The 19,121-nt window shown below is 36.8% G+C and overlaps 3 protein-coding genes and 1 long non-coding RNA gene across 20 annotated transcripts; 1 reads left to right on the plus strand and 3 right to left on the minus strand.

Annotated features, from left to right (window-relative positions):
• Positions 1-205: 205 nt before the first annotated feature.
• Positions 206-5,089, minus strand: LOC103839067 (cyclin-L1-1). Of its 14 annotated transcripts, none has more exons than XM_018655189.2 (12): positions 4,906-5,084; positions 4,731-4,816; positions 4,565-4,642; positions 4,247-4,420; positions 3,803-3,845; positions 3,617-3,722; positions 3,452-3,532; positions 3,331-3,366; positions 2,982-3,086; positions 2,848-2,901; positions 2,649-2,756; positions 2,173-2,546 (listed from the first exon to the last, which is right to left on the minus strand). In XM_018655189.2, the coding sequence occupies exons 4-12, from the start codon at positions 4,366-4,368 to the stop codon at positions 2,470-2,472; spliced, it is 732 nt and encodes a 243-aa protein (XP_018510705.1). In that variant the 5' UTR covers positions 4,369-4,420; positions 4,565-4,642; positions 4,731-4,816; positions 4,906-5,084; the 3' UTR covers positions 2,173-2,469. The 14 variants fall into 14 exon arrangements, with proteins under 14 accessions (XP_033134949.1, XP_033134950.1, XP_033134951.1 ...); XM_018655192.2 differs by having other exon boundaries at positions 3,021-3,086; positions 4,528-4,642; XM_009115554.3 differs by having other exon boundaries at positions 4,528-4,642.
• Positions 5,090-5,206: 117 nt separating this feature from the next.
• On the plus strand, positions 5,207-13,956 carry LOC103839068 (ALBINO3-like protein 1, chloroplastic). 4 transcript variants are annotated; one of them, XM_009115556.3, is made up of 10 exons: positions 5,207-5,687; positions 5,778-5,888; positions 5,963-6,037; positions 6,309-6,369; positions 6,463-6,536; positions 6,644-6,748; positions 6,954-7,067; positions 13,039-13,142; positions 13,238-13,465; positions 13,548-13,956. In XM_009115556.3, exons 1-10 carry the CDS (start codon positions 5,349-5,351, stop codon positions 13,720-13,722), a joined length of 1,386 nt encoding a protein of 461 aa, XP_009113804.2. In that variant the 5' UTR covers positions 5,207-5,348; the 3' UTR covers positions 13,723-13,956. The 4 variants fall into 4 exon arrangements, with proteins under 4 accessions (XP_009113804.2, XP_033134944.1, XP_009113803.1 ...); XM_033279053.1 differs by lacking the exons at positions 13,039-13,142; positions 13,238-13,465; positions 13,548-13,956 and adding exons at positions 7,274-7,377; positions 7,473-7,703; positions 7,788-8,279 and having other exon boundaries at positions 5,213-5,687; XM_009115555.3 differs by lacking the exons at positions 13,039-13,142; positions 13,238-13,465; positions 13,548-13,956 and adding exons at positions 7,274-7,377; positions 7,473-7,703; positions 7,782-8,279 and having other exon boundaries at positions 5,217-5,687.
• Positions 8,233-12,257, minus strand: LOC117127955. Its single transcript, XR_004450988.1, has 2 exons — positions 8,748-12,257; positions 8,233-8,685 (listed from the first exon to the last, which is right to left on the minus strand). It is a non-coding gene; the product is annotated as an uncharacterized LOC117127955 (long non-coding RNA).
• A 239-nt stretch (positions 13,957-14,195) lies between the features above and the next one.
• On the minus strand, positions 14,196-17,131 carry LOC103839069 (T-complex protein 1 subunit epsilon). The gene is made up of 9 exons (XM_009115557.3): positions 16,933-17,131; positions 16,174-16,492; positions 15,739-16,087; positions 15,465-15,597; positions 15,333-15,385; positions 15,130-15,232; positions 14,814-14,980; positions 14,594-14,707; positions 14,196-14,505 (listed from the first exon to the last, which is right to left on the minus strand). Exons 1-9 carry the CDS (start codon positions 17,129-17,131, stop codon positions 14,335-14,337), a joined length of 1,608 nt encoding a protein of 535 aa, XP_009113805.1. The 3' UTR covers positions 14,196-14,334.
• Positions 17,132-19,121: the final 1,990 nt, after the last annotated feature.

Below are 19,121 nucleotides of genomic sequence, written 5' to 3' on the forward strand. Positions count from 1 at the left end.
AATAATCATTTAAAATGAAATACGATAAATAAAGATAAAATTTTTAAGTCTTTTATAAAATAAAACACAAATATATAAAAATGTGACATTTACTAAATATTTATCAATTGAAAAAAAAACAAAATAAACTCACGCTTTCAAAGCACGGGTCAAAATCTAGTACAAAGTTAAAACTAAAAGACTATTATAAGAAAACCATAAACCCTAAAACAATAAAAATAATTATATAAATTAATAAAATAAACCCTAAGATATTTGAAAATATTACAAATACTTATCTGCATCACTTTCAACAATCAACCGTCTCAAGTAGACTTAAAATGGTTAAAAGGGTCGCAAAGGATGAAAAAGATTTAGTGACAAGAAGATTTGACTTAATGTGCCTAGGACGGTCTTTTGATGAGTGCGAGGATTCCCGATAGTCACGGTCCCGAGAAGAGTGATGTCTTGATCTATCTGACGGTCCACCTAAATCCTTCAGTCTATCTCTTGACCGATGGTGACTTCGATCATTTAGTCTATCTCTGTCCTTGTCAGAATCTCTGCCTCTGTCTCTGTGAGAAGACCTAGCCCTGTCCCTCTCTCTACCTCGTTCCTTCTCCCTATCACTCTCTCCTCCTACTTAACTTTTCTTCTCCCTCGAGTCTCCGACAATTGGCAGACTGTTTGACTCAGCTTCCCTCTTCTTCGAATTTGTAGCCTTTTCATGAGGTGTAGTAATCACTTCATCCTTAAACTCGTTTACAGCTGAACCCTTGGTATCACCAGCATCGCCGCCTGCCGGTAAAACATCCTGTAACATAGTGGGAAAGTACTTAGAACCAAACTCTGATTAAAACATGTAATCTAGCGAAATCTATTCTGTTTGCTCCTATAAGAAATGAACTCAGCAAGATCATAGAAACTTAGATAGCGAGCTACCTAACCTTTGTAGCTGATTGAGCTTGAGGATTCCCGGATCTACTGGAAAATGTAAATGTCTTCCCGTCCTTGCAAACTGAGATATACTGAGCCTTTGGAAGACTGTATAGATGAGCAAGAACGCTACACACTTGGTCAATACCAGATTTATCTGCATCAAATGCTTTCCACCAGGGTGGAGTCTCTGGGAGAGGCACTTGAAACCTGCGGGCAGCGGCATACACGACCCCACAAGCCACAACTTCACTTCTGAACCTTACACAAAGGGTTGTACGCAGACTGCATATATAGACATATCATTTGAGGTCGACTAAAATAAAAGCAGACACTGAATGTAAAAATCTGAGGTTACCTATCATTAGCCAAGTTCCAAGCTTCTTGTCTCAGTTCAGGAGGTGTTTCAAGTGTGGCCAGGTAGTTTGAAATGAACTTGTGAGGATGTTCAACATGGCATACAAAACTCATCATTTCAAAAAAAAAAAAAGCTGTTTCAGTATGCAGTAGCCAATAGACATGAAAAACATCCAAGATGACAAATATGCAATTGGTCATGTAACAATGCAAGTAGAGATACTAAACTTGGAAAACAAATCAAGATGATCTATAGGTAAGTACTTCTCCCTGCGACACTCAAGCCAGACACAGCTCGCAGCTACAATCTGTTAAAAGAAAGCCCTCAAGAGTCAAGAGACAGAACCTAAGGTCACTATTAACAACAAACTACTAAAGAAAGGCCTCAAGTAAGTACCTTAACATCAAATTTGGAAAGAGACTTCTTGCACTAGAACCTGTGGAAAAAACCTGCCCAGTAGCCATAACTGCTTGTGGTCTATAGATTCAACAATACAAATGTTTTAAGGAAAAATCACACCATTGTGACATTTGAGCTTTATGTTAGCGTTTGGTTAGTCCAGCATTTCTCACACATACATACCCACGTTCTTGATGTTAGTGTTTGGTTCGTCCAGCATTTCACATGTGTTTTAGGAGTTTGCAGTGCACAGAAGCGGCATTGTTTGAGGTCCTTGTGCAATGAGCTCAAGGAGGAGGAGCCACAATTTGAGAGGAGACATAAATGAATCAAGAATTATATTGAAAGCTCTAGTCAACCGGATCGAGGAACTTCACTCTGTCTAAGAAGTTAGAAGCACAGAACGATGGTAGAAGAGTGGGAACTGGAAGTCTTGGCTCAAAAGTTTCAGGTTTGAGCCGAACAATAGAAAGCGTTGAGACACCCAACAAGAAAACATATAAAATGTTTTTTTTTTAAACTGACTTAGCTGAGATTAAAGAGTAAGAAGCATCACAACAACATTTGTGAGATTAAAGAGTCAGCATCATAACAACATAGATAAGATTAAGTATTCAGCATCATAGCAACACAGATGAGATTAAGAGAGTAAACAAACATCGTAGCAACAATAAGTCTCTGCAATCAGTTAACTTTAGAGAATCTGGTGTCTCAGTCACGTCGCTGACTTCTCGAGTCCGGTGATTCTTGTTGAGTGTGGTCCTGCTCATCTCGGGTTCTCTTACGTCCCTCGGACATTAGATGGAGCATCTGGTCTTGTGTTTAGTCTTCATCTCAACCAAGGTAGAGAAGATCTTCATCAAAATTTCAGTTTCTGCAAGAAACCAAATCCAAAAGAGTAACAAATAAGAACACATGGAAGGCACATAATTAATGAAAAACAAAACAGAGAAAAAAAAGCGACTAGCATCATTACTGGGAGAAAGTGGTTGCTGCACAGGAGCATTGGCAGTTTCGGGAGGAACTTGCGATGATGATGATGCACGAGTATCCCTCGGGACATTTTGAGCAGTTCTCGTTAGTACTAGAAACAAAGAGATTCTTCTATATTTTAGTAGTAGACAACGAAAAAACAAACAGGAAAGGAAGCTGTACAACAGGGCTTAGGGAATCACCAGTAAGTGGAGGAACTTGTGCACTAGTAACTATCGGGACATTTTGAGCAGTTCCTGTTAGAGAAGCAGGGACAATATAATGTTAACAAACAGATTTCTATTTTAGGAGTATACAATAAAAAAAAATTGATTACCGGAAGAAACTGCCTGCTGCACAGGGATTAGGGCATCACCAGTTGGAGGAGGAACACGCAAGAATGATGATGATGCACCAGTATCTCTCCCAGCAGTCCCCATTGCTAGAAGAAGAAGCAGAGACAAATAATGTCAACAATAGGAGACTCGAGATTGTTTCATTTGAGAGAGAGATGACACGCAGATTTAAAGACGTGAAACCACAACTGTCGAATATATAAAATCTTTAACAATTGGATTCGATCATATCTAATCTACACGTATCTAGGATATTATAAAACAATATATAGAATAACTACATTCTCTAGAAATATCCAAATTCGAATAATAATATTTGAGGGAACTTACAAGTTGGTGCGATTTGAGTAGGTCCTTGATCAGTCGCTGGCCAAATAAAAAAAAACACAAGAATGAAACTTGAGTGGCAAGAAAGATATAGGGTTTTTGTTTGTTTGTTTTCTTTGCTCACTTTCTGCATCGGGGTTCAACAGTGATTGGACAAAATACTCCTGAAAGATACCTGAAGATTCGATTTCAGTTTGATCCCAAGCTACAAAAACACAAAGATCGAATGACTGAAAGACTCTTTCGGCTCACACCATTAACGATTCGAGAGTAAATGAATTCACTTTACCTTGCAGGGTCAAGTAAACTGGGATTGCATGTTGTTGGTATAGAATCCTCACAATTTCATCCTTGCTCCTGTTGTTATTCATGTATTCTTTGATTCTTGTTGCAGCCTGAGAAAGAAGAAAGAATCAGAAAAGGATTCACCACAATATTACTTGGAGGTTCTTGATGCATGGGATTGTAATCTTACGTATCTTGTCAATTCCTCATCCATGCTTTTACAATCACAGTCCCTAGGAGGAAGAAATAGAGATGGGTCTTGAATGAATCAAGAAGGAGAATAAAAAAGAGAGATTGTTGTATGAGTTTGAAGAAACAGAGATGAGAGATGCAGAAGGAGAGTGAAGAGAGATAGCGGGAGACTATTTTGCTGGTTTGTTTGACTTACTTATGACTTTTTATCGTCACCGCCGTTATTTTGAGGTCACTTAACTCTCGCGGATCAGCAAGTGAAATTTATTTTTGTATATATTATATCTACTAATTACTAGACTAACTCATATTATAATTACTGGACTAAACCACAAAACAAAGCAAGCTACTGTAAACCCCTATCTCGCCTTCATCGCAAGGAAAAGAAGACTTGACAAAGAGCAATTCTCTCAAATATCTATTAGTAAAAAATTGAGGTTACCTATCATCATTTACCCAGGTTCCAAGCTTCTTGCCTAAAAGTTCAAGAGGTGTTTCAAATGTGGCAAGGTAGTTTGAAATGAACTTGTGAGGATGTTCAACATGGCATACAAAACCCATCATTAAGTATATGTCTCTCAGTTCTGCTTAACTCAACTTTCACCTCAGAGTACTTCTGCAGAAAAATCAACAAGTTGAGTTACCAAAACGATGAACAAAAAGCACTTTCAAGATGACAAATATGCAATTGGTCATGTAACAATGCAAGTAGAGATACTAAACTTGGAAAACAAAATCAAGATGATCTATAGGTAAGTACTTCTCCCTGCGACCCGTCTTGCCTTTTTGGGTTCTCTTCCAGTTTTGATGCAAGCCAGACACAGCTCGCAGCTACAATCTGTTAAAAGAAAGCGTCAAGAGACAGAACCTAAGACCACTATTAACAACACACTACTAAAGAACTTAAAAAGGCCTCAAGTAAGTACCTTAACATCAAATTTGGAAAGAGACTTCTTGCACTAGAACCTGCCCAGTAGCCATAATTAACTGCTTGTGGTCGTCTATAGATTCACTAAGGAAAAATCACACAATTGTGACATTTGAGCTTTGTAATCATAATGAAATCAATAAATAAGATATACAGGTTGAGCAATATTCCACCTTCCTGGATGACATCACAATCACATCCATAGATTCTAAATGCCACTTCGGTTGCTTCATCTATCCCATCTTTCCTTGAAGGTGAAGTCTTTAGCTGCTCTTCCGTCAGGTAGAAGTTGTCGATCGCCGTGTAAATCATCAATTCAGGTTCACGACGTACCGAGAGGGAGACAGCGGCGGCGAAGAGAGACGAGATATGATTGGGCCTATCCTTTAATTAGGCTCTTAATGGGCTTAAGTGACAACAATCATAGGCCCAAGTAGAAGTGAGTTTATGCTGACGTCAAGATAGATATTTCAGACAAAACAAAGCTTGTGTTCGCTACACTTCACGGTCGGTGTCTCGCGCACGAGACTAGACGTGAAGCAAGAAACAATACTTGACAAAAATCCAAATCCTTTCTGAATCCAAAACCAAGTTCTTACCTTTCTTGTCGCTGAAGATGGCCACTTCGATATCACTGAAGCCGACGAACCTTCTCCTCTCGTCTTTCTCAACCGGCAGAGTCCTCCATCTCCGCCGCTCCCGTTTCAGCCACAGACCGTCGCCGTCTTCGTCTTGTCGTCGGACTCTGGTGGCTCAATTCGGGTTCAGTCCAGGCCCCGTTTCTCTCGATTTGATCAAAGAACATGTCGAGAGTCTACTCTACACGATCGCTGATGCAGCCGTCTCGTCCTCCGAGACTTTTGATTCTTTTTCCGGCACTACCACTACCACCACCACAAACCAGAACAGTGATTGGTTCACTGGTATCGCCAATTACATGGAAACTATCCTCAAGGTCATAAAAGTTTCTCTCTTTTTTTTTATTAGAAGTGAGAGTTAGTGAACTCATATAATGTTGATGTGTGTAATTGAATTTGAATTGCAGGTTTTGAAAGATGGGTTATCAACTGTAAACGTTCCTTATTCTTATGGTTTCGCTATCATTCTACTCACCGTGCTTGTTAAGGCTGCTACCTTCCCGTTGACCAAGAAGCAGGTTCTTTTCACTTGTGTTTCTATAACTTGTTAAATCCATGGTTCTTTATTGAAATTGTGGTTTTTTCTCTATAGGTAGAATCTACTATGGCTATGAAATCTTTGCAGCCTCAGATTAAGGCAATCCAGGAACGGTATGCTGGTGATCAGGTGAACCTTTTCTTCCATACTGCAACCTTGTTTTTATTTGCCTTTTTTTTGTGGTACTAAAGAAAGGCATTTCCTGATGCTGTACTTAAGTCATAGTCTGGATCTGTCATTAGTTGTTAGAGTTAAGTTGAAGAGTGTGAAGCTATTGGCTCCATCATTGTGGAGTGATTCTAATGAATGTACCCAACATTATAGATTTTTTTTTTTATGAATGTAACCATTTTTCCTTTAAAAATAATAAGTTTCCTAAGCTTTATGTTTATCTTTGCAGGAGAAAATTCAACTTGAAACTGCCAGATTGTATAAACTTGCTGGAATCAATCCTTTTGCAGGTGCAGTTTGTTGTTTCAGATTTTCATTTAAGACGATGGTTTGGTCATTAAACGCTTTGTGGTTAAGCTATATCTTCTTTTTTTTTTTGATAGGCTGTCTCCCCACACTAGCTACCATACCAGTCTGGATTGGCCTATATAGAGCCCTTTCAAATGTTGCGGATGAGGTACCTGCAGAAAAAAAACTGTTATCTTTTTTGTTTCTGTAAGCGCCTTCGACTTCAAGGTTCTTTTCTGACAAGTTGTTTGTTGGATGCTTGTTTCTAACTTTAAGGGGCTCTTGACGGAAGGCTTTTTCTGGATTCCTTCTCTTGCCGGTCCAACAACTGTTGCCGCAAGACAGAGTGGCAGTGGAATATCATGGCTCTTCCCGTTCATTGTAAGTACCAATCTTGAACGTCGATATTAAGTAGCGTGGATATTTTATCAATGGAATCCAGACTACACTCCTAGTTCTTGTTAACTCTGTGTGACGTTACTTACTCAAGCATATAAAATGAACTGATTGAAGAGGACTTGTGTGGAGAGGATGTTGGACTTGGACCTCATTGCTAATGTCTTTAAATTTTCAATTTATATCTCAGGAGGGACACCCACCACTCGGATTGTCAGACACATTAGCATATCTTGTCTTACCTCTATTACTCATCTTCTCTCAGTATCTCTCCATTCAGATTATGCAATCCTCTCAGCCGCAGGTATAGCATCTTCTGGCATTTGACATACTCTATTTATTTAGTAGTTATCTTTTAGCTTGAACAATAAGCTGGTTATAATGAGAATATGTAAACTGCTGTACGTCCTCAAAACAAACTCGGTTAACTAAATTCAAGCAACAAAGAATCCTCTTAGCAGCATTGAAATATTTGGTGTATCACTTTTTTGTCATCATGTCATTTCTCAGAGTGATGATCCAGCCATGAAGAGCTCACAAGCGGTGACGAAGTTTCTCCCGCTGATGATTGGCTATTTTGCACTATCAGTTCCTTCTGGTTTAAGTCTTTACTGGTGAGAGCTCACCAGCGGCTAGTCTTGTATATTTTCGCGTGGGGAGTGAACACTCCACTTGCTTTTCTTCTCACTTTTGAAGAGTGCGTTTGCAGGTTGACCAACAACATTTTGAGCACAGCACAGCAAGTATGGCTTCAAAAATATGGTGGTGCCAAAAATCCGATGGAGAAGCTCACTAATTTGGTAACCAAGGAAGACAAAACTCAAAAAGTTGACAAGTCTATCTCACAACCTCTAGTTCAGAAGTCTGTCTCAGAGCTGAAAATACCAAGAGACAAGGGTAGTGAAAAAGTGACCTCAGAAGGGCCCAAACCTGGTGAAAGGTGTGTGACTAAATATTCTGAAACCTCTCTAATTCGTTACTAGAACCTATTTGTTGTTTTTAACACATTCGTTCCCAGGTTTAGGCTGCTCAAAGAGCAAGAAGCAAAGAGACGTCGAGAGAAAGAAGAGGAGAGGCAGAAAGCTGAAGCAGCTCTGTCAAATCAAAATACAGACAGCGCACAGGAACATGAGGGAAAATCTGACACAGGTGCGGAAGAAACAGGTGATGGCTCTGCCGCTGTGAATGGGAAGCCTTCCATTCAAAAGGACGAGACTACTAATGACAAACTCGGCGTTGGCCATGATGCAGAGAAACAACATTCTCATGAAACATAGAAGTGGTTAACAAACACCTAAAGGCGGATTGAGGAAAAGTGATCTTTCAGGTTTTAGTATTTGTGCAGAAAGAAATGGCCAAGTGGGTTTTTGTAAGTCGTGGAAGCTTACTTCATGTTCCTTACATATTCTTATGTATAAACAGAAGGTTTTGCTCTCATACGACAATGGTTTTACTCTAGAAGCCTACACTATGACACTTGTCTTCATCTGTTATTAAAATTTGAATAGATAATGCATACAGAAACTTTAGAATGATTTTGGCGATGGATCAAAGGCAACACACCGTATCCTTCGATGATATCACGTTCTTGGCGTTGTTGTTAAGAAGAAGAACAAATAGGTACAGCTTCCCAAATGATTTGCCCAACGTCAACATTCATAAGTAAATTTTTGTATTTATGGAAACAAGATCACAGCATTAACACGAAATCATTACAAAATCCCATATTTCCATAAATCTTTATGTGAAACGGAAAGTTGATATAAACCAGCATTCACAAGCTTAACAAATGTTTCCTTTAAAAAGATATATCATCGATCTCTTGCCTAATATCTTGGGGAAAAAAAACAATTCTTTCAAAACCCTATCTCTCTCTCGCCTAAGCCGACAGACGATCAATACCGTCTTCTTGCGCTATCCGCCTGAAACTATGTAAGTTAAATACAAACAAGACTAACTAACATGTTAAAACGCTGATACATACATTGATATACTTGATTGATAGTGTGCTGGTTGTAAGAATCGCTGTGCAAGTCAGGAATGGACAACACACCCTCTGACCAAGCCATATCACCTGCAGGTAAATAAGACATCTCTGCCGTTACTCTGGAATGTTCAATCGGAAGTAATCCATAGATAAAGTTAGGATGCTAATATTATAAATCCATTTCGTAAAAAGTTGTTTTATTTAAAATCACATGTCTCATTGCAACAGCTACATAGCTTAATAGAACAATGCTATATATATTTTGATGAAACTTAGTTTTACTACTTAATTTAATAAATAAATTTTGTTATATATTTATCTCTTACAATACTGTCTGGGTGGTTAATTATATTATTAGTACAAATTTGTATAAAATTGTATTTATTAAAAAAACTTGAAAATAGTAGCAATTTGATTTGACATATTTTTTTTTTGTTTATTGTATTTTTTAAATTCTATTAAAATATAAAAATTATAACCGGATTGATTAGTTTTAGAATAACATAGAATTTAATATCCCTTTCGAATTTATTTAAACAAGATTCTTTCTAAATTGATATTTATGTGAAGGTATGCAGTAATAAATTGTGATAATTATATTCGTTTAACATTTATTTATTGTTTACTTTATAATCATAGATAGATGTTAAATATACAATATTTTTATATTTATATTTATGAATCATAGATGTAAGATTGACTATATTTTTTTATATTTATATCTACGAAACTCTTTTAATAAAAACGAAAAGTAAAAATATATATCTATATAGTCAATGATATAGAATTCATATTAAAAAGTTAAATAACTATACTATTAGAGTTTTGTAGGTAAGCCAACTGTAATATAATATGAATTCCTTCTCTTTGTATGAATGATAGATCTTTTGTTTGCACTCGCAGGCCTAATAATTGTACTTAAATAGTATATACATATATTATCAATTCAAACACCGTTAGAGTAAATTATTTTATTTTATAAAATATTTAATAGTTAACTAAATATTAATTTTTAATATATGAAAAACTTTTTAAAAATTAATATAAATATAATATATTGAATTAATAATTTATTTTTATTTTGTTGATATGTAAAGATATTTGTTGTTAAATTTATTTTAAACTTTTAATATATCTTAAGATATGCAATTACAATGTGATTATTTAAAAAAAAATTATATAATTAAGATATAATTATGTTTTTCTTATATTATTATTTTTCTTATATATAGGGTTAACTAAATATTTTTTTGAAACAAAAAAAACTCAATATACTGATTTTATTTTTTTATTAAAAAGAAGAATTAATTTCTTTCTAATCTCGAGATCATATATGTAAAATATTATTTATTTTTTTTCTGTAATTATAAAATATTATAGACAACTAAATATATATGAAAAATAAAAGAACATTTCAGTAATACTAATTATAAGTTTTGTTTTGGTAGCATTAATTTGTGAGGAAATATATATTTTAACTGTCTGGCTATTATATATTCCGTAGGACCAAAAAAATTAATTTTGAAAATATATCCCTGTGTGTAATAATTATAGTTGGAAATACATGTATCTTATTACAATTTATAGATTCTTTTGTAAAGTTCTAAAGAACGTATGCCATAAATTAAAATTGCATGTCTTACAGTGACATCTCACATGCAACACATTCCTCAAAGAATCTACCAACTTCAGGAAGATATTTCAGTGCGTCCTATCACGGTATGTATAAGAAGTGTTTGAGACATCAGAAAACACCAAACAGATAATACTTAAATTTGCATCGACTTCATGTGCTACGATCACCACGTAAGCCTTTTATTAACTTTAACATATACATATATATATATATATATATATATATATATATTTTCCAATCCACCATATTTGATTTAAACTACTCACTATTTACTTAATTAGTTCGGCACAACAAAATTTGTTCACATTCAGGGACAACTATTAGAAGGTCGGCTCACCGGAAACATTCAGCCGAATGACCCAAAAAATTTAACTGAAGGAGATATATATGAGTTTTCAGGATTTTCTGTCATACATAATTCACGACATCGGAAACTGACCCAACTGTTATATTACATTCAGATCGACCAAAAGACAATAACATTGAAAGTTACAGACATCAGTCCAATATTTCCAATTCACAATTTCTCTCCTTAGAATTACAAAAATCTATTGCGCTTAGCCACTACACCCACCTGCGTACCAGGTAAGTAAGTTAGCCCAGTATCAATTAAAAAAACATGGATGTTTATTCTAACTTAAAATCAATGTGCAGATGTCGTCGGGTAGATACTCATAATACAAAAAATAAATCCTTACCACCCAGAACTCAATACTGATGCCACGATTGGTCTACGGCTGAACATGTAAGTCTAACACAATAGGTAAAAAAAATAATAATTCTCTTCATACATACACCTCTATCTCAGGTCGACAATGGTTAAACTCATACTGTTTGACAAGCAAGCATCAGATTTTAGCATCCTACAAAGCAAGAAGAATAGGAAATTTAAAGTTGTTATCATCACAAGCATAATTCCTAAACTTTTCTAAGGTAAATAATTTTATTAAACACGTCAAAAAATAATAGATCTAAATTTTTTTTATCAACAGAACAATAATATCCAATATTTTTCATGCAAAATACTACTCAGTTCATCACCAGCAACAAATTTCTACTTCAACAAATCAATTGATTACATAAAGCATTTCAAAGGGCGAATAAGAGATCATGCAAAAGCATGTATCAAAGAGTGACTTTAATTCATGAATCATTCGGATTATTATTCTCTTTCCCAGAAGTTGAGTTTTAGATTTTATATAGAAGTAGAGATTTAAAAAAAACAATGATAAAATTGTTTAAAATGTAAATAAATCTAGGTATCAAGTTCTGTGAGAAAGAGAATAATAATCCGAATGATGCATGAATTAAAGTCACTCTTTGCTGCATACTTTTGCATGATCTCTTATTCGCCCTTTGAAATGCTTTATGTAGTCAATTGATTTGTTGAAGTAGAAATTTGTTGCTGGTGATGAACTGAGTAGTAGTTTTCATGGAAAATATTGGATATTATTGTTGTGTTGATAAAAAAAATTTAGATCTGTATTATTTTTTGAGTGTTTAATAAAATTATTTACCTTGAAAAAGTTTAGGAATTATGCTTGTGATGATGACAACTTTAAATTTCCTATTTTTCTTGCTTTCTAGGATGCTAAAATCTGCTGCTTGCTTATCGCACAGTATGAGTTTAACCATTGTCGACCTGAGATAGATGTGTATGTATGAAGAGAATTATTATTTCGTTTTACCTATTGTGTTAGACTTACCTGTTCAGCCGTAGACCAATCATGGCATCAGTATTAAGTTCTGGGTGGTACCGATTTATTTTTTGTATTATGAGTATCTGCCCGACGACATCTGCACATTGATTTTGAGTTAGAATAAACATCTATGTTTGTTTAATTGATACTGGACTAACTTACCTGGTAAGTAGGTGGGTGTAGTGGCTAAGCGCAATAGATTTTTATAATTCTGAGGAGAGAGAAATTGTGAACTGGAAATATTTGACCGATGTTTGTAACTTTTAATGTTATTGTCTTTTGGTCGATCTGAATGTAATATGGCAGTTGGATGAGTTTCCGATGTCGTGAATTATGTATGACAGAAAATCCTGAAAACTCATATATATCTCCCTTAGTTAAATTTTTTGGATCATTCGGCTGAATGTTTCCGGTGAGCTGACCTTCTAATAGTTGTCCCTGAATGTGAACAAATTTTGTTGTGCCGAACCAATTAAGTAAATAGTAAGTAGTTTAAATCAAATATGGTGGATTGGAAAATATATGTATATGTTAATAAAAGGCTTACGTGGTGGTCGTAGCATATGAAGCCGATGCAAATTTGAGTATTATCTGTTTGATGTTTTCTGATGTCCCAAACACTTCTTATACATATCGTGATAGGACGCACTGAAATCCCTTCCTGAAGTTGATGGATTCTTTGAGTAATGTGTTGCATGTGAGATGTCACTGTAAAACATGCGATTTTAATTAAAGGCATACGTTCTTTAGAACTTTACAAAAGAAACTATAAATTGTAATAAGATACATGTATTCCAACTATAATTATTACACACAGGGATATATTTTCAAAATTAATTTTTTTTGGTCCTACGGAATATATAATAGCCAAAACAGTTAAAATATATATTTTCTCACAAATTATATGGATCCTTTAAGCAGCATTGAAATTGATGGTGTACCAATTTCTCAGAGTGATGATCCGACCATGAAGAGCTCACAAGCAGTGACGAAGTTTCTCCCGCTGATGATTGGCTATTTTGCACTATCAGTTCCTTCTGGTTTAAGTCTTTACTGGTGAGAGCTCACCAGCAGCTGGTCTTGTATATCTTCCTGTGGGGAGTGAACTTCCCACTTGTTTTTCTTCTCACATTTGAAGAGTACGTTTACAGGTTGACCAACAACATTTTGAGCACAGCACAGCAAGTATGGCTTCAAAAATATGGTGGTGCCAAAAATCCAATGGAGAAGCTCACTAATTTGGTCACCAAGGAAGACAAAACTCAAAAAGTTGACAAGTCTATTTCACAACTAGTTCAGAAGTCTGTCTCAGAGCTGAAAATACCAAGAGACAAGGGTAGTGAAAAAGTGACCTCAGAAGGGCCCAAACCTGGTGAAAGGTGTGACTAAATATTCTGAAACCTCTCTAATTCGTTACTAGAACCTATTTGTTGTTTTTTAACACATCGGTGTGATTCCCAGGTTTAGGCTGCTCAAAGAGCAAGAAGCAAAGAGACGACGAGAGAAAGAAGAGGAGAGGCAGAAAGCTGAAGCAGCTCTGTCAAATCAAAATACAGACAGCGCACAGGAACATGAGGGAAAATCTGACACAGGTGCGGAAGAAACAGGTGATGGCTCTGCCGCTGTGAATGGGTAGCATTCCATTCAAAAGGACGAGATTACTAATGGGAAACTCAGCGTTGGCCATGATGCAGAGAAACAACATTCTCATGAAACATAGAAGTGGTTAACAAACACCTAAAGGCAGATTGAGGAAAAGTGATCTTTCAGGTTTTAGTATTTGTGCAGAAAGAAATGGGTTTTTGTAAGTCGTGGAAGCTAAGTTTATGTTCATTACATATTCTTATGTATAAACAGAAGGTTTTGCTCTCATACGACAATGGTTTTACCCTAGAAGCCTACACTATGACACTTGTCTTCATCTGTTATTAAAATTTGAATAGATAATGCATACAGAAACTTTAGAATGATTTTGGCGATGGATCAAAGGCAACACACCGTATCCTAAATTCCTAATATAAGATTTTCTCTGCAAACTCGATAGACAGTTAAATTTTGACAATAATCTTTTCTGCATGTTTGGTTCAGTGTTGGAAAAACAGAGTGGAATAAAGAATGCAGAATGAGGGTGTTCAATAAAAGCTTGCAAGAGGAGAACAACGTTGATGAATAGTATCAAAATCTAATAGAGAGCAAACAAGAAACAAAGAGACCAAAGGGTAGTACAAAAGTTTTAAGCACAACATGATCAGTATTCAGAATTAGAGATGACATCGTCGATCTTTAGAATCATCTTAACGACTTGAGTTGCAAGCAAGATCTGCTGCTGCTTCCCGATCAATGTTTCAAACACGTTTTGCTCCCTCATATCGTTTGTTCCCACGTCATTGCAATCTATTCCATAGAAAGGAATATTCTCCTGTTCCATCATACACCCACAAAGTCAATGTTTAGATCAGTCACCGAACAAACACATCAATGGCGAAATAGACAACCAGGTCACTTACCTTAAGTTGCTGAGATTTAACCGCAGAGAGTGTTTCAATTGGTTGTAGCCCACTGTTCTCTGCAAGAGCCATAGGGACGGAGTCCAAAGCTTCTGCAAATGCCCTTATTGCATACTGCATAGACAGAAGCAGTTGTAACATGTTGAGTCTTCAGCGTTAAGATTTTTGAAATAGATGATTTCACTACAGACTCAAAGAGAAGAGTAAAGATCGTCTTTACCTGCTCGACGCCAGGGTATTTATCTGCAGCTGCATCAACCGCAAGTGAGCATGCGATTTCAGCTGCACCACCTCCATATACAATTGACTTATTGCGGATGAGATTCCTCGCCACACACAAAGCATCGTGGATACTACGCTTAGTTTCTTCTATCATCATTTTGTTACCTAAACCATATCCCAAAAACGAATTGTTAATCAATAAGTGCAATATCTCTGTCCAGCATATACATTGAAACACAATAAACTCAGTAAATCAAATTTTATAGCTCGTAGGGTACTAAGATTCAGAGTTGTTACAAAAAGAATATAAGTACCTCCACGGATGAAAATAGTGACAGCTTTTGAGTTTGCGCAGTGCTCAATATACAGCATTCGTTCTTTTGTTGTGCCAAATGATTTTTCACGCACCATACCAGCCTAAGAACAGGAATAAATGTGAGGATTCAATGGTCTGATTTAAACGAATTTAACATGCCACTCATTTAAGGGGCAAACACCAAGTGAGAGTAAATAGTACCTTCCCTAACTTCTCTGTGGTCAATTCCTGGAATCTTGGAACAATTCTGCCGCCTACATAAAGACAAATATCCTGTCAGCTATAGAAAGCTGATTAAATCGTTAACAGTAGATGCTTGGAGAAATCCCATACCTGTGGCTATTGCGATGAGTTCTAATTCAACACCCCCGACCCATCTGACAGCAGGCAAATTCCTGTGCATCAATAGATGGTTTGCCTCATCATCGAATCCCCATTGGCAAATAACCAATGTAGCACCAACATCCTGCAATTTAAAAGCATAGGAAGTTATATAATAAAATGCACTGTGACAACTAATCTTCACTGTAAAGAAAAAGCCTTTTTCAGTAACTCACAATATAGTCAATTTCCAAATCACAATGACAAAGAAAATTTAAAAACCAACCTTGCACTTCTGAACCATCTCATCGAAATATTGCTGCTCTTGCTTGCGCAATGTCTCAAACTTCTCCACTGTGTCAATGTCCACCTTATGCTTAGTCTTGGGCTTCGGTGGCTCAAACGGGCAAGTCAAAATGGCAATGTGAGCATCTTCAATTTGCTTCGGCATCTGTGGATGACTCATGTCTTTGTCAACTAGTATTCCATATATAAGCTCAGTGTCCTCCAAGTTTCCCCCGACCTTGCCCTCTACTTTTATCAGATCTAAGTTAACATCCCTTCTCTCCAAATCAGCAACAGCAAGAACTGCTTTGACAGCAATCTCAGCTAAACTGCGCTTGCATCGATTCACACTGTACCAATGAACAAAAATAACAAAAAAAATCAGGAAAATACTCTACAAAACTATAATAAAAAATTATTGGAGTGTAAATCTTACATCTTCGAGGAGAGAGTAGTCATGCATGTTTTGACCAATGGCTCAAAATTATCAACGTCGAACTCAAACTTTTGAGATATACGCTCCAAATGCTCAACTGCAACTCTAGAAGCCATCTCATATCCCTCAGCGACACGGATAGGATGAATCCCCCTATCTAGTTGACGTTCAGCTTGCTCCAGTAGCGCACCAGCCATGACAACAACGCCTGTTGTGCCGTCACCGATTTCATAATCCTGACTCCGAGACAGCTCGACCATAAGTTTCGCAATCTGGTTGTCAACATCCATTTGCTCCAAGATAGTTGCACCATCATTCGCTAGTTAAACAAACACGACGAAGTTATAAACACGATAGCAAACAAACAAAGGTATTATGCTTCACACAAATATATGTAACTCAAGAACGAGAAATGCGTACACAAAACAGCATCTTGGTTTTAAAGAATCCATTTTTAGCATATCCAGCACATATTCATAGGAGTTTAAACGATTCTTCGAAAAATTTCCATGAAAAAGAGCTTCCTTTGCAGCTATTTTTGAATTCAATGGTACCAATTAATGTATTCATTAGCATTTTCGCAGCAACAGAAGAAACTAGTTTGAGCTTCTTAGCTTAAGCGTCACAGACAGTATAGCGAATCGATATTCCAAAAAAGTTTGACATGGATCCATTAATCATACTGCTGCATCGACGTTACTACCCTAATCAATTAGACATTCAAAAGCAGATTTGAAATTAAGGAGGTGAGAAACGAACTGATGGTGACGTCTCCGTCAGGTCCCTGAAGCATCTTGTCCATTCCTTTAGGTCCGAGGGAGGAACGGAGGATACGAGCCACCGCTTTGCCGGCGGCGATATTGGCTTTCTGAGCATCGATGCCTCTGAGACGCGTCTTCTGATCCTGCTCCCTCAGTATTATGAACGGACGCCCGAACTCATCGAACGCTAGCGCCATTTTGGAGCTTCAAACTTTCCTCGATCCGATCCAAGTTCAGATCTTGTTTTTTTTTTATTCTCACTGCTCAAAAAATAACAAAGAGAAGGAGAGTGGATTTGAGAGCGAAAATGGTTTGAGTGTGAAACCCTAGTAGCTCCGCTGATGATGACACAGAATCGTAGATTAAAGCCTATTCAAGGGCCTTCGTAAACTATTGGGCTTACGAATTAAAGCCCATCTATTGGTAAGCACCCTTTTTTTATTATCATGTGTTGAAAATAAAGGGGAAATAGTATTTATTTAAGTAAATATATTTTCTCGTTATAAAGTAAGAGAGAGATGGTGTTGATGTAAGTGGAGAAAGATGAGAGATGGTGAGACAACGACAAAAGAGAGAGATATATATAATAGTATTTCTTTGTTACTCTTTTGTTGAAAGGAAAAGTTACGTAAGAGAGTAAGTCAAGATTATATTGATTTCAGATTGTACAAATAACCAAGCACAACCTCTCTATTTATAGTTGTCTTAGTCGGTAACATTTAGAGATAAAGACAGAGATAAAGTGACATCTGTACTGATGATAAAGCAGAAACAATGAGAGAGGATGCTTGGTGTCATCATACGTGGATGATCACATTTGTAACACTCCTCCTTGATCATCCATCTTGTATTACGTAGTGCCTCGTTAAAAACCTAGTCACGGAAAAACCCATTGGGACAAAAACCATGTTAAGGGAAAAAGAGTACACTGCCGTAATTTCCCCATAAGAATAATGGACATAGCTTTTCTCGTCATAGGTCACGCAAATGCCGCATTCCGATACCGTAGACGTGTTTTCGAAATATTGTAGTCGGAAGAGCTTTTGTGAACAAGTCAGCTGGATTGTCGCATGACCGTACATATTCGATGTCCATTTCTTTATTTTTCTCGAGCTCCCGTATATATGAGAAAAATCTTGGAGGGATGTGCTTTGTTCTATCGCTCTTGATATAGCCTTCTTTAAGTTGAGCAACACAAGCCGAATTGTCTTCAAATATTTTCGTTGGTTCTTTCTCGTTCACTATTCCGCTTGATTCTTGTATGTGGTGACTCATTGACCGCAGCCACACACATTCTCGACATGCTTCGTGAAGCGCAATAGTTTCAGCATGATTCGAAGATGTCGCAACCAGAGTTTGTTTCTGGGACCGCCAAAAGATCGCGGTTCCACCAATTGTAAAAACATAGCCGGTTTGCGATCGAGCCTTATGAGGATCTGATAAGTATCCCGCATCTGCAAAACCAACCATACCAAACTCGGGTTTTCTATAATACATTAACCCTAAATCAACTGTACCTTGAAGGTAACGGAATAAATGCTTTATTCCGTCCCAATGCCTGCGAGTAGGAGCAGAACTATATCTCGCCAGTAGATTAGTAGCAAAAGCTATATCTGGTCTGGTACAGTTTGCAAGATATAACAGCCCACCGATAGCACTCATATAAGGTACTTCTGGACCTAATATCTTCTCGCTATCTTCGCATGGCCTAATAGGATCACTCTCAACATTGAGAGTTCTACCAATCATTGAAGTACTCAAAGGAGTTGCTTTGTTCATACGAAAGCGTTTCAATAACTTTTTTGTATAGTTTGATTGATGCACAAATATTCCTTCTCGGAGATGCTCTATCTGGAGCCCAAGACAAAACTTTGTCTTGCCGAGATCTTTCATTTCAAACTCCTCTTTCATATGAGTTCGAGCATCATCAACCTCCTTTTGAGTTCCAATTATGTTCAGGTCATCTACATATACAGCAATGATCACAAAGCCAGATGACGATTTCTTTATAAAAACACATGGACATATCGCATTATTAACATATCCTTTACTCAAAAGATATTCACTTAAGCGATTGTACCACATGCGTCCGGATTGCTTTAATCCGTAAAGTGATCGCTGTAACTTGACCGAACAGATCTCCCTGGATTCTTCTTTCAATGCCCCTGGCATTTTCAATCCCTCAGG

This window comes from Brassica rapa, chromosome A09 (genome assembly GCF_000309985.2).
Source record: "Brassica rapa cultivar Chiifu-401-42 chromosome A09, CAAS_Brap_v3.01, whole genome shotgun sequence".
In the NCBI taxonomy this organism is placed as follows: Eukaryota; Viridiplantae; Streptophyta; class Magnoliopsida; order Brassicales; family Brassicaceae; genus Brassica; species Brassica rapa.

Coding starts and splice junctions, on each gene's coding strand:
- LOC103839069 (XM_009115557.3), bottom strand. CDS start 17,131: ATGGCGCTAGCGTTCGATGAGTTCGGGCGTCCGTTCATAATACTGAGG. Junction 14,981..15,129: donor CACTATTTTCATCCGTGGAG/GTACTTATATTC, acceptor GATATGGTTTAG/GTAACAAAATGATGATAGAA. Junction 14,708..14,813: donor AATACCCTGGCGTCGAGCAG/GTAAAGACGATC, acceptor CTGTCTATGCAG/TATGCAATAAGGGCATTTGC.
- LOC103839068 (XM_009115555.3), top strand. CDS start 5,349: ATGGCCACTTCGATATCACTGAAGCCGACGAACCTTCTCCTCTCGTCT. Junction 5,688..5,777: donor ACATGGAAACTATCCTCAAG/GTCATAAAAGTT, acceptor TTTGAATTGCAG/GTTTTGAAAGATGGGTTATC. Junction 7,704..7,781: donor GGGCCCAAACCTGGTGAAAG/GTGTGTGACTAA, acceptor ATTCGTTCCCAG/GTTTAGGCTGCTCAAAGAGC.
- LOC103839067 (XM_018655191.2), bottom strand. CDS start 4,368: ATGATGGGTTTTGTATGCCATGTTGAACATCCTCACAAGTTCATTTCA. Junction 3,846..4,246: donor ACCTGGGTAAATGATGATAG/GTAACCTCAATT, acceptor TCTTCCTCCTAG/GGACTGTGATTGTAAAAGCA. Junction 3,723..3,802: donor ATGAGGAATTGACAAGATAC/GTAAGATTACAA, acceptor CTTCTTTCTCAG/GCTGCAACAAGAATCAAAGA.